Source organism: Diospyros lotus, chromosome 15 (genome assembly GCF_014633365.1).
Source record: "Diospyros lotus cultivar Yz01 chromosome 15, ASM1463336v1, whole genome shotgun sequence".
Lineage (NCBI taxonomy): Eukaryota > Viridiplantae > Streptophyta > Magnoliopsida > Ericales > Ebenaceae > Diospyros > Diospyros lotus.
Genome location: NC_068352.1, coordinates 9,432,333 through 9,447,232, shown reverse-complemented (window position 1 = coordinate 9,447,232; position 14,900 = coordinate 9,432,333). Strand labels below are relative to the sequence as shown.

The 14,900-nt window shown below is 36.5% G+C and overlaps 1 protein-coding gene across 9 annotated transcripts in view; it reads right to left on the bottom strand.

Annotated features, from left to right (window-relative positions):
* LOC127792047 (uncharacterized) overlaps positions 1-7,931 on the bottom strand; it is a 73,818-nt gene extending 65,887 nt beyond the window's left edge. For 7 of the 9 annotated variants that reach the window (XR_008021057.1, XR_008021056.1, XM_052322348.1 and 4 more), the window contains exons 1-3: positions 7,727-7,931; positions 7,556-7,651; positions 7,131-7,214 (exon numbers count right to left, since the gene is read on the bottom strand). Coding sequence is in view for 7 of the 9 variants with exons in the window: in XM_052322348.1 (XP_052178308.1) it covers positions 7,131-7,214; positions 7,556-7,651; positions 7,727-7,855 (309 nt within the window). In the remaining 2 variants the exon portion in view is untranslated. The remainder of the gene's footprint in view (positions 1-7,130; positions 7,215-7,555; positions 7,652-7,726) is intronic. The other 2 variants (XM_052322349.1, XM_052322351.1) reach the window with 1 other exon arrangement.
* Positions 7,932-14,900: the final 6,969 nt, after the last annotated feature.

The window sequence follows — 14,900 nt, the reverse complement described above, 5'->3', positions numbered from 1 at the left end:
AGGTTCTCGATGCCCCAGTTGAGACCATGTCCATTTTTGACAAGGCAACGCTGAAGCCCCAGCCAGTGGAGGCCTTAGGGTCTGTCAAACTGTACAAAGACAATGAGGACATTTTTGCATGGACACCTGCAGACATGTCAGGGATTGACCCTCGAGTGACTTCCCATCAATTGAACATACGGCCAGGAGCTAGACCTGTCAAACAGAAGAAGCGAAATATTACACCTAATAGGTTGTTAGCCCTCGAAGAGGAAGTTGACAAGCTTTTGAAGGCCAGATTCATTCGTGAGGTCCATTACCCTGACTGGCTTGCTAATGTTGTGATGGTGAAGAAGCCTAGCGAAAAGTGGTGGGTATGTGTGGACTTCACCAAATTGAATAAAGCTTACCCAAAGGATTCTTATCCCCTGCCATGCATTGACCATCTGGTAGATGACACTTCGGGTTATCATATTTTGAGCTTCTTGAATGCTTTTTCCGAGTACCATCAGATCAGTATGTTTCCTCTTGACGTTGAGAATACCTCCTTCATTACTGAAACGGGAACATATTGCTACAAGGTTATGCCTTTTGGGATGAAAAATGCGGGGACAACTTATCAGCGAATGATCAACAAAGTATTCGATGACTTGCTGGGAACCACCATGGAGGCCTATGTCAATTATTTGGTGGTCAAGAGCCACGTGAGGAGAAACTTGCACAAGTGTTTGCAATGTGCCGTCAATACAACATGCAGCTTAATCCAAACAAGTGCACCTTTGGCATCCGATCAAGCAAGTTCCTTGGCTATCTTATTAAACAGCACGGGATTGAGGCAAACCCATAAAAAATTCAAGCCATACTGGACATCTAGTCTCCCTCCACTGTGAAAGAGGTTCAGCGGCTAACTGGTCGCATTGCAGCCATCAGTCGCTTCCTCTCGAAGTCTGTTGAAAGAAGCCTATTGTTCTTCCAAGTGCTGAAAAGGGGAAAAGATTTTCAATGGGATGATAGCTGTGAACAAGTGTTCCAGGCACTAAAAGACTACCTCCAGGACATACCGCTGCTCACTAGACCAAGGACTGGGTCGCTATTATATCTTTATCTGGGGTCAGCCATGCAACAATCAGTGCAGTACTATTAAAGAAAACTGACCATGTGGACTGGCCCATGTATTATGTTAGCAGGGTACTTCATGGGGCTGAGATTTGTTACCCATATGCTGAAAAAGTGGCATTTGCACTAGTTGTGGCAGGAAGGAAACTCAAACTATATTTTCAAGCCCACACCATTGTGGTACTTACTAACCAGCCTCTGTGCCATATTCTACAACAACCCGAATGCTCAAGCAAACTCACCAAGTGGGCTATTGAACTCAGTGAATGTGATTTCCATTGTGGTACTCACATGCCAGAGTCTGAGATAGGGTCTCCATCTGAGTGGATGTTATTTGTAGATGGAGCTTCAAATGTATAGGGCAATGGGGCCAGTATTGTTCTAATTTCTCCTAAGGGCAAAGTTCTAGAATACTCCTTGAGGTTCACTTTTCCTAGTTCTAACAACGTTGCAGAGTATGAGGCCCTCATTGTTGACTTAGCTATCGCCAAGAAGTTGGAAGTGCAAAGTGTGATAGCCCAAAGTGACTCTCAGCTTATGGTACAGCAGTTTCAAGGTACCTATAAGGCCAGAGATCCAACACTTACTCAGTACCTACAAAAGCTTCAAGAGTTGGCCCATTCTTTTCTTGATTTCCAATTGATCTAGATTAATCGTGCCCTCAATCAACAAGTTGATGCCCTGTTAATTAGCGATGGCAAAAGATACTCCGAGGCGTTTGATTCACATGGAGATCCTACAAAGGCCCAATATTGAAGAGGGTGAAAGTGAAAGGGTGGTTCAATTCACTGAAATGACAGATGACTGGAGATCACTCATCATACAGTATTTACTCACTGGGGAGCCTCCTACTGATCTGGCAGAGGCCAAGCTACTGAAAATCTGTGCAGCTCGCTTTGTGATCATCGATGGCATCCTTTACAAGCGAGCCTTCTCCATGTCGCTCTTAAGATGCCTTGGTCCACAAGAGGCACAACAGGCACTCACTGAAGTACATGACGAAGATTGCAATGAACACCTCGGGGGATAAGCATAAGCCGCCAAGATTATAAGGGCATGATTCTTTTGGCCAACACTTCATCGAGATGCTTCCGCTAAGGGTCGGACCTGTGACAAATGCCAGAGGCATGCGCCATTATCTTCTACGCCCACAACAAACATCCAGTAAATTTTCTAACTCATTCCCTTAGCACAATGGAACTCATGAACTCTACACAAACTATGAAAAACCATTGGGGCGTAACCCTTCATAGCGACGTGCTACACTGCCCATGTGTAGTGTCAAGTGAGCTAGGACCGCTGCATTGGCGCCCGAATATAGTGACAAATGAGCAAGGGTCCCCATATTTGCTTGGACGGATGTGGGTAAAGAAGTTAGTCCAAAATCAAAATAAAAAACAAAATCAAATTCAAAGTCAAAGCCAAAACCAAAATCATAGATTAAGGATTGGGTCATGGAACATAGGATCATTAACTAGCAAAGCTATGGAAGTGGTAGATGTGATGATTAGAAGAAAGATTAATATTATGTGCCTTCAAGAGACGAGATGGGTAGGGAAAAAACAAAAACTTTATCAGAAACTGGATATAAAATATGGTATACAGGAAATGATCGAGCGAAAAATGGAGTGGGGATTATTATGGATAAAAGCTTAGTAAATGAGGTAGTGGATGTAAAGAGAATAGGGGAAAAGATTATTATGGTGAAAGTTGGTCTAGGAAGAATGACTATGAATATCGTTAGTACATATGCACCACAAGCGGGGTTAGGTGAGAAGATAAAAGCAAAATTCTGGGAGGACTCAAAGGGACTCATACAAATGATACCAAGAGCAGAGAAAGTGATAATAGGAGGTGACTTAAATGGTCACATAGGTAGAGACGAAAATGGCTATAGAGGGTATGGTATATGTGCTCATCATAACCAATACTAAGTTCAAAAAACGGGACGAACACTTAATCACATATAAAAATGTCGCATCAAGCACCCAAATAGATTACTTCCTCATGAGACAAAATGATCGGTTATGTTGTAAGGATTGTAAGGTGATACCGGTGGAGTGTTTGACTACTCAACATAGACTTTTGATACTTGACGTCCAAGTGAGAAATTGGAAGAGAAAAAATCACATAAAACAAAATCCAAAAATTAGGTGGTGGGATTTAATAGGGGAGAAACAACTAATCTTCAAAGAAAAATTAAGGGGTAGAAGGGAATGGAAAGGAGAAGGACAGGCAAATCAAATGTGGAGGGAAATGGCTACTGCCCTGAAAAGCACGGCAAAGGTAGTCCTTGGAGAGACAAATGGTAGAGCCCCAAACCTTAAGGAGTCTTGGTGGTGGAATGAAGAGATACAATTAAAAATTAAAAATAAGAAAACTTGCTATAAGGCTGTATATCAGTGCAACAATGAAGAAAATCTAAAAAATTATAAAGAAGCAAAAAAGGCAGCAAAAAGAGTTGTTAGTGAAGCAAAATCAAAAGCATATGAGAATCTATATAAACAACTTGATACAAAAGATGGAAAAATGAATATATATAAATTAGCTAAAGCAAGAGAAAGAAAAACAAGGGATCTAAACCAAGTGAAATGCATAAAAGATGAAAACCAAAATGTATTAGTGAATAAGAGAGTGATTAAGGAAAGATGGAAGGAGTATTTCACAAAATTATTCAATAATGGTGGAGACACAAGAGTTAGGTTGGGACATCTAAGTAACTCAAAAGAGAACGCGAGCTATACATTTTATCGACGCATAAGTTCAAATGAAATAAGGCAAGTATTAAAAAAGATAAAAAATCATAAAGCGGTGGGACCGAATAATATACCAATAGAAGCATGGAAATGCATGGGAGAATAAGGCATCTCCTAGCTAACGAAATTATTTAACGCGATCCTTAAATCAAAAAAGATGCCAAAAGAGTAGAGGAAGAGTACTTTGATTCCTATATACAAGAACAAAGGAGATATTCAAAACTATGAAAATTACAAAGGAATTAAGTTAATGAGTCATACCATGAAACTCTGGGAGAGAATAATAGAGCAGAGACTCAGAAAAGAAACAGATATCTCGAAAAATCAGTTTGGTTTCATGCCTGGTAGGTCAACAATGGAAGCTATCTATTGAGGTGTCTAATGGAAATGTATTGGGATCATCAGAAGGACCTGCATATGGTGTTTATAGATCTAGAAAAGGCCTATGATAGGATCCCTAAAGAAGTACTATGGAGGGTTTTAGAGAATAAAAGTGTCCGAATAGCCTATATACAAGCTCTTAAGGACATGTATCACGGTGCAGAGACAAGGGTCAGAACATGCAGATGAGATACTGAACCGTTTAAAATTACAATGAGACTGCATCAAGGTTCTGCACTAAGTCCATACTTATTTGCTTTAGTAATTGATGAACTCACTAAACACATTCAGATAGAGGTGTCATGGTGTATGCTATTTGCAGATGATATAGTGTTGGTGGATGAAACAAAAGAGGGAATAAACACAGAGCTTGAGTTGTGGAGAAACAATTTAGAATCTAAGGGATTTAAATTAAGTAGAAGGAAAACAGAGTAGATGGAATGTAAATTTAATAAGAATGCAAGAGTGGATGATGTTATAATAAAATTGGAAAACCAAATCTCACAAAGAAAAGACCATTTCCGATATTTGGGATCAGTGATTCAAAAAGATGGAGAAATTCACGAGGATGTCACGCATAAAATTAAGGCAGGTTGGCTAAAATGGAGAAATGCATGGGGTGTTATGTGATAGTAAAATCCCATTAAAACTGAAAGGAAAATTCTATAGAATAGCTATAAGACCAATCTTGTTGTATGGCTCAGAATGTTGGGCAGTGAGCAAAAGACGAGCGTAGCAGAAATGAGGATGTTAAGATGGATGTGCGGCCATACAAGAAAAGATAAAATTAGAAATGAGATTATTCGTGATAAAGTAAGAGTAGTGCCAATCGAGGAGAAGATGAGAGAGAATAGACTAAGATGGTTTAGTCATGTGAGAAGGAGACCAAGAGACGCCCCTGTGAGGAGAGTTGATGAAATGGAACAATTAGTGGGGAAAAAAAAGTAGAAACAAACCCAAGAAAATTTTGGGAAAGACATTAAAGTTTGATATGAAGTGTATGGATCTAAATGAAGATATGACAAAAGACAGAAATATATGGAAGTTTAGAATTCATGTAGCCGACCTCACATAGTGGGATAAAGGCTGGATATGTAATTCCCTTAACACAATGGGGGCTGGATATACTTGGTCCCTTCCCTATTACTTTTGGACAGCGTAAATTTCTACTCGTGGCCATTGATTATTTCACCAAGTGGATAGAGGCAAAGCCCTTAGCTACCATAATAGAAAAGGTGGAGAATGTAATGTAGAATGATATTATTTGTCGCTTCAGAATCCCCATAATCCTTAACACCGACCATGGCACGCAATTTGACTCCGATACTTTTCGTGCCTTTTATAGCAAATGGGGGATTCACCTTCACATGGCATCAAATGCATATCCACAAGCAAATGGCCAAGTTGAAGCAGCCAACAAACCAATTCTCCACAACCTCAAAACCTGACTAGAAAAAGAAAATGGCTCTTGGGTGGACGAGCTTCCAACTATCTTATGGGCCTACAGCACCACCAGCTGGGTATCCACTGGAGAAACTCCTTTCAATCTGGTGTATGGGACTGAGGCCCTCATCCTCGTGGAAGTTGACATTCAGTCCCCTCCCATATTGGCCTTCGATTAGCAAAGGAATTCAAAGCAGTTGTCTAGCAACTTGGATTTAATTGATGAGCTGAGGGATTAAGCTGGCATTCAATTGGCAGCCTATCACCATAGAGTAGCCACCTATTACAATGCCCGTGTCCGAGATAGAGCACTGCAACCAGGTGATTTGGAGCTTAGAAAGTCAGTTATTATTGGCGCTCTCCGCAAAGAAGGCAAGCTCCGGGCGAACTGGGAAGGCCCCTACAGAGTTCAAGAAATGTTAGTCCCAAATAACCTATCCTCCAGACACTGCAAGGGGAAACAATTGGCAAGACCTAGAACGCAATGCACCTGAGGTGATACTTTTCTTCTTTTTCTATGTGAATTGTATTGCATTGTACTCGCATTATAATTCCCCCAGCAAAACACATATATGCTCCATGTATTCCTGTGGACGTAGGCCAAATGACCCAAACCACATAAAAACTCCTAGTGTATCCTGTTATATAGCTACTAAGGGTGCATGCATATGCTAACTACTCTATCTATCTGCCCCGCTTTGCAGAAATATGACAAAGGGCGTTATGGCACACACCCCGTGCCACAAAGGCCCATGTCCATCCACCCGATCAAATCTTACTCACACATAAGGGTCGTCGAGCATATGCCCGTGAGAACCAATTTATTTTGTCTTTGGACGCAAAGACCGAGGGTGGCGCCCCCTCCTAATTTATGTTCTCCTGCCCTGCGAAACATATATTGGTGGAAGGAACGGGGTATCAAGAACAACAACTATCATATGCCAGCATGGCCACGACAAGCCAAGCATAACACTGTGCTAATGGCATTTCTTTCGCGCATGATGTGCAGGTTCGCAAGCAATGAGGTGGTATTCAACTCCTACACTACACTAGGGCGCCTAATGAGCAAGTCCTGCGCTTCTTTGTCTACCCGACCTTCCTCAATAAGAACTTAGGGGTTTCAGTGTCCTCCCTCCCGCATTCCCACAAGGATGAACGAATACCCACTGCTGCTTAGCAACCACACAAAAGTCCCCTGCAACTAAATAACTAGGGAATGTGGCGAAATTTGTTGAGCCTCAACTAGGGGTTACGAGTCATGTCCCGACCTCCGGGGTGCCTAAACTTGCAAATAACAGCTACCTAGTGGACAAGGCTCGCCGCTTTACAAGGATTAGGGAGGGATGTCTTTGTACACAGCCTTACACTTGCTTTGAAAACATGTTATTCCCCTGACTCAAACTCATGGCCATGAAAATAACAGCTGCCAAGGACAATAAAATAAATCTAAAATACCTTCTGCAGATCTGCCTGTTCACGGGGAATTGCTAAAGACCTTGATGTAAGGATAAATTTCTTAAGCGTAGCAGGCCAATAATCCTAGCATAAAAAACAAGATAAAACCAGGAATTAGATCAGTATAAAGCGGGTACCACTTGGACCCCCGCCCCCCCTAAATTTTCCCTGAATTACATTATCATCATGAAACTTTTAATTTCTCTATTTGAACCCTCAAAACTTTCATGAACAATCAAACAATAATATATACAGATGTGTTAAAAAATACAAGTCATACACAGTTGTGCAGTTGCCAATCGATAAAAGTTTAACAAACCCTTTTGAGTATAGGCCGAGCAATCGAACTACATTGATTACCTTTCAAAAGTTCGAGAGCTTAAATAAGATCAGAGAAAAATTGGCCAAGAAGAAACAGAATTAACCTGGACAACTCCAGAAGGAATTTGAACAAGATTTTCGACGGGTTCGCGTCGTAGACAATCCATCCATTCCACATCAACAGCTTCCCACTGCCTATCCTGTGAACAGAATCAAAGCATTAATACCTTCAATTAAATACAAGAAGTTCAAAGGATATAATTAAGTGAAGAAACCTTAAAGAAATTGACGACGTGAGAATCTAAGAAGAAGCGGTAAGGCTTGAGGAAGTCGATTATTGCGTGAATCCACTCTAGGGTTTTGGCCGCTGTCTCGCAGGAATACTCGCCGTCGCTGCTCATCATATCGGAAGCACGGCGCCTGAGAATTCAGGGAAAGAAATTTGGCCTGAAAATAGCAGGGGTGACTCAGAAAAAGGGAAATAAGTGCCACTAACTTATTGTTATTTTTATGGCACAAAATATTTATATTAGTATCATTAATTAAAAGAAAATTAATATTAGAACATAATTTTGTTTTCTGATATTTTTATTATGAATGACATTAAAAGTTTAAAATTATGAAATTTTTATATTAAAGAATTGGTAAGTTTCACTTATATTATTAATATTTTTAAGATAAATATCACTAAAAAATTTTAAGTACCGACATTTTCCAATAAATGACACTAAATAGTGTAAACAAACTAAATTTTTAATGACATTCATCTTAAGAAACACACTAAATAAGTAAATCTTTTTTAAAAAAAAAAATTCCAATGATATGTCTAAAAAAATGTCTATAGAATTTTTTTATTGTTAAATTATTATATCCTAGAGTAATGAGTCCAAATCCAATGGAAGAAGCTCAAAATGGAAAAAGCCCAAAAATAGAAGGCCCAAGGGCTATCATGAGAGACTTTCCTTAAAAGATTGTTGTCTCCCAAATGACCCTCAAACAGGTAATTTGCATGTGCCTCCAAATGACTTTATTTTAGAAAGCTCATCCGATTCACCTTGAAAAAATCCCACAAAAGGACTGAGTGAGACTTCCTAGAAGCCTCTCTTAATATCTTCCATAGATCATTCCAAGAGCTTTCTTGGGTTACTTGGTCTTGGAAACCTCTCCCTCAATGGTGAGAGACTCCTTAGGCCCCTCAAATATGATTTTCAAAAAATTATTCATGCCACGAAATTATGAAGAATGGGTCAAACTTATCTCTAATATGTATGCTTGAAAATTCAAAGTAATCTTGAGAGATGTGGGTATTCATCCACCTATTAATTTCACCCTCTATAAATAGGGAAAAATTCATCCAGTTGAGGTACATTCAAAACCCTAATATAACTAAACTTCTACTATTACTTCATTATTGCTCAAATAGAGATTAACTTAAGCATCAGAGGACATGCACAGGTGACATCATGCGCCCTTAACCGCTTCTTCTTTTGCAAGTCTCCCGGAGACTCAAGACTCAAGATGGATACTCACAACCATAAATTTATTGTTATATCTAAACAACAACAATTTACAACATTTGTGAAAATTAGATAAAAAATCCAAAAACAATTAAGCAATGACACAAGCAGGGAATGTCACTAGCCAATAAAGCCACGAGGGATATGAAGCCCAGTCTCCTACCAACCAACCACGACCTCCGAAGATCCCACACAACTGGTCTTTTGGGACCTTAGGAAACCCTCACAACTTGTCTCTCAATGACACAATCTCCCAAACCCTCTTAAAGAACACAAGAGACCTTTACCACTAGTTTCTTAGGGACTTCCCAGCCAGCACCTTCAATTGGCCCTCTTGCTGATCTGCCCTTACTTCCTGCTATGGGGCCTACCCACTAAGGAAAGGTTTATCTCCAACACCGACGACTAAGGGATATGAATTTAAAGTCCGCTTGAGACTTTTAGACATGGATTTGGTGAAGGAGCCTAGCGTTAAAGCAAGGCTGATTTACGCCCCGATGTTGCCTCGTGATGAGCAAGATTTCACAGGCCACGCGTCAAAGGTTTTGAATGTTGCGGAGTAATGCTGGGTTGAGGTATGGGAATTTTTAAACTTTTTTTATGCTTACCACTTTTATTTAATATGGCCACTAATATTTTATTTTTGTTTTGGCCTGGCTGGCAGGGGATATAACGACAGGTAATTGCAATCGCGAGTGCTTAGGCTGATTTGGCCAAGACTAAGGTAGATAGGCAGAACTTTATAGAGGAAGGTCAACGCCTTCGAGTTGAACAGAGCCATCTTAAACACAAGGTTAAGGACTTCTAGGGCTACTAGTGTTAGTGTTAGTGCCCTAAATGCTATATTTGCACTACATATGATGTATGTGCATGGCACTAATGATATAATCCTGTTCATATATATCTATAAGATCATATCTTCATTCATACTCTTCATTTTTCCTTTATGAATAAATCCCTAGATTCTCTGGTAAAGATCTAATTCTTAAGTATTAAGAATGATGTGACACAAATGTCTAATTCATGATTTCTTAAAGGAATTCCTAGTCTTGAGATTTATCAGAAAGGAAATATGATTTATCCATTATAAACCAACACATGGTCTACTATGATTATTTAGCATGAGATGCTAATGAGTATGGGTGGCGAGTCACATATCACCTTGCATGAAATGCAAATAGTAAACATGTGAGTAGGTGTTAAATGAACATCTACTAAATGTGACGCTTGTGACAAATCACATAATTTTGAGGATTAACAATCTATTATTGGTTCTTGATAGTGTTTTTGGTCTTTAAACAAAAGTGATAGAGTTTTCTTATGTACTAGTGTCAAAGATTTACTGTTGGGCAGAACCATCTGAAGTCACTACAAAAAATCAGAATTTAACGGTGATTTTTTTTTTTGGTCATTTTGTAGCGGTTAAAATCGCCGCAAAGTAATTTTGCAGTAGTTTTGAAAACCACCGCAGATACAACCGTCACGAAGCATTTAGCGGCGATTTCTTACAATAGTGAGAGTAATTGCCGCAACGTTATATTTTTTGAGGCAATTCGTAACATTTAGCGGCAATTCTAGAACCGTCGTTAAAATTCGCTAAATCATTGAACTTTAGCGACGATTTTGAAACTGTTGTTGTTTCCGATGTATGCACACACATGGCTTTCGACCTCACCCTACTGCGTGCCCACCCGTGCAGGCTATGCACTCACTTGGTTGCACATTCACAGCTGCTCACCTCGCCACCCTTGCGTCAAGTGGCCGCATATTCGCTCGCCACCTGGTAATGCTGGAATTTTATTCTAGCTGTTGTCTTCCCTAGTTTCGATCCAAGACCTTCCGTACGCACGTGCGCATGCAAAGCTAGCTGATCTGCAAAGCACCTTTGTTATATACCCGCACATATTTTTCAGAATTACATTTTATATTTTTTAAAATAAATTAAAAAAATTAATTAATGGATTAAATTAAAAATATATTTTTAAAAGAATAATGGAATAAATTAAAAATAAATTAATTGAATTAAATTAAATAAATTAATTGATTAAAAATAAAAAGAAAAGTTAACATATTTTTTAAAATATTTTTTATGGACCATTTTTCAATCCCATTTAAAATCTCGATTTTAACTACCTTGAATTAGTGGAACGATTAAAGTGCATGAAAATCGAAAAACCTTAATAGGTTCATCTGAAGTTCAAACTTCATTGCCATCAAAATTGTTTCGAGTACTAGGTAGGGGATACTCAGAATCTTTCAAGATGCTACAATTAAAACCATATGAAATTATCTTCATTCCACCATTGAAAATTTAAAAAAAAAAAGAAACATATTTTTTCAATTTGATCGCTAATACTTTTATCTCAACATAAAACAACCAAAAGATTGGTCCACTAACTAAATTAAAGTGTATTCCATGTTCTATTGACTTTTTGTAAATGAATTATGGCTTTTCAGTTGGAATTTTAACTGCACAAAAAACTGTTTCTGATCAAATTTTTTTCGATGTCATAATAATCGTATAGAAATTCTGGTTCATATCATATAATTTTTTTTTAGATATCTTGGTTTCGGAGCACTCCCTACAATCGATTCGGTTACTGATAATTGTATTGAAAATCATGTTAAACCCCTAATCTTGTGAAGATTTCAATTACACTTCCAAATAAAATTACACTTAAAACCATATGAAATTATCTCCATTCCACCATTCATAATTAAAAAAAAAGAAATTCGACCAATCACAAGAAAAATGAGGAAATTACACTTACGCCCGATTGTTCGATTTGATAGCTAATACTTTTGTTTCAACATGAAACAACCAAAAGGTTGTTCAAATAATTAAATTAAAGTGTATTCCGAGTTCTATTGACTTTTTGTAAAAGAATTACAACGAATCGACTTTTCGGCAGGAATTGTAGCTACACAAAAAAGGGTTTCCGATCAGATTTTTTTTCGATGTCATAATAATCATATAGAAATTCTGGTTCATATCATATAATTTTTTTTTACATATCTTGGTTTTGGAACACTCCCTGCAATCGATTCGATTACTCATAATTGTACCGAAAATCACGTTAAACCCCTAATCTTATGATAATTTCTATTACACTTTCAAATAAAATTACACTTAGAACCATATGAAATTATCTTCATTCCACCATTGAAAATTTTAAAAAATAGAAATTTTTTTTTTCGACCATACACGGGAAAAATGAAGAAATTACACTTACGCCCGATTGTTCAATTTGACCTTCAATACTTTTGTTTCAACATGAAACAACCAAAAGATTGTTTTACTAACTAAATTAAAATGTATTACATCTTCTATCGACTTTTTGTAATTGAATAATGATGATTTGACTTTTCGGTCGAAATTTTAGCAACACAAAAAACTGTTTCCGATCAAATTTTTTTCGATGTCATATTAATCGTATAGAAATGCTGGTTCATATCATATCATTTTTTTTTTATATCTTGGGTTTGGAGCACTCCCTGCAATCGATTCGGTTACTCATAATTGTACCGAAAATCACGTTAAACCCCTAATCTTATGAAGATTTCAATTATACTTCAAAATAAAATTACACTTAAAACCATATGAAATTATCTTCATTCCACCATTGAAAATTTAAAAAAAAAAAGAAAATTCGACTAATCACGGGAAAAATGAAAAATTATACTTACACTCGATTATTCGATTTGATCGTTAATACTTTTGTTCAACATGAAACAATCAAAATGTTGTTATAGTAACAAAATTAAAGTGTATTCCATATTCTATTGACTTTTTATAAATAAATTAAGACGATTCCACTTTTCGGCTGGAATTTTAGCTAAACAAAAAATTGTTTCCGATCAGATTTTTCTCAATATCATAATAATCGTATAGAAATTCTGGTTCATGTCGTATAATTTTTTTTAGATATCTGATTACGGAGCACTCACTGCAATCGATTCGGTTACTCATAATTGTACCGAAAATCACGTTAAACCCCTAATCTTGTGAATATTTCAATTACACTTCCTAATAAAATTACACTTAAAAAACATATGAAATTATTTACATTCCACCATCGAAAATTAAAAAAAAAAAAAAGCATATTTTTTTTGTCCAATCTCGGGAAAAATAAAGAAATTACACTTACGCCCGATTGTTCGATTTGATCGCTAATACTTTTGTTTCAACATGAAACAACCAAAAGGTTGTTCTACTAACTAAATTATAGTATATTCCATCTTTTATTAACTTTTTAAAATAAATTACGACGATTCGACTTTTTCGCTGGAATTTTAGCTACACAAAAAACTGTTTCCGATCAAATTTTTTTCGATGTCATAATAATCGTATAGAAATTCTGGTTCATATCATATAATTTTTTTTAAATATCTTGGTTATGGAGCACTCCATTCAATCGATTCGGTTACTCATAATTGTACCGAAAATCACGTTAAACCCCTAATCTTGTGAAGATTTCAATTACACTTCTAAATAAAATTACACTTAAAACCATATGAAATTATCTTCCTTCCACCAATGAAAATTAAAAAAGAACAAAGAAAAAAGAAAAATGATTTTTCAATCAATCACGGGAAAAATGAAGAAATTACACTTACGCCCGATTGTTCGATTTTATCGCTAATACTTTTTTTTCAACATGAAACAACCAAAATGTTGTTCTACTAACTAAATTAAAGTGTATTCTGAGTTCTATTCACCTTTTGTAAATGAATTACGACTATTGGACTTTTCAGACAGAATTTTAGCTGCACAAAAACTTGTTTTCGATAAGATTTTTTTTAGTGTCATAATAATCGTATTGAAATTCTGGTTCATATCATATAATTTTTTTTAGATATCTTGGTTACGGAGCACTCCCTACAATCGATTCGAATACTCATAATTGTACCGAAAATCACGTTAAAATCATAATCTTGTGAATATTTCAATTACACTTCCAAATAAAATTACACGTAAAAACCATATGAAATTATCTACATTCCACCATCGAAAATTAAAAAAAAAAGAATATTTTTTTTTTACCAATCTTGGGAAAAATGAAGAAATTGTTCTACTAACTAAATTAAAGTGTATTCCATCTTTTATTTACTTTTTGTAAATAAATTACAACGATTCGACTTTTGAGCTGGAATTTTAGCTGCACAAAAAATTATTTCCGATCAAATTTTTGTTATGTCATAATAATCGTATAGAAATTTGGGTTCATATCATATAACTTTTTTTAGATATCTTGGTTTCAGAGCACTCCCTGTAACCAATTCGGTTACTCATAATTGTACCAAAAATCACGTTAAACCCCTAATCTTGTGAAGATTTCAATTACACTTCCAAATAAAATTACACTTAAAACCATAAGAAATTATCTTCCTTCCACCAATGAAAATTAAAAAAGAAAAAAAAAAGAAAAATATTTTTTAAATCAATCACAGGAAAAATGAAGAAATTTCACTTACGCCTGATTGTTCGATTTGATCGCTAATACTTTTGTTTCAACACGAATCAGCCAAAAGGTTGTTCTACTAACTAAATTAAAGTGTATTCCATGCTCTATTGATTTTTTGTAATTGAATTACGACGATTCGACTTTTCGGCCGGAATTTTAGCTGCCCAAAAAACTGTTTCTGATCAAATTTTTTTCGATGTCATAATAATCGTATAGAAATTCTGGTTTATGTCGTATAATTTATTTTAGGTATCTGGTTACGGAGCACTTACTGCAATCGATTCGGTTACTCATAATTGTACCGAAAATCACGTTATACCCTTAATCTTGTGAAGATTTCAATTACACTTCCAAATAAATTTACACTTCAAACCATATGAAATTATCTTCATTCCACCATTGAAAATTAAAAGAAAAAGAATTTTTTTTTTCGACCAATCACAGAAAAAATGAAGAAATTACACTTA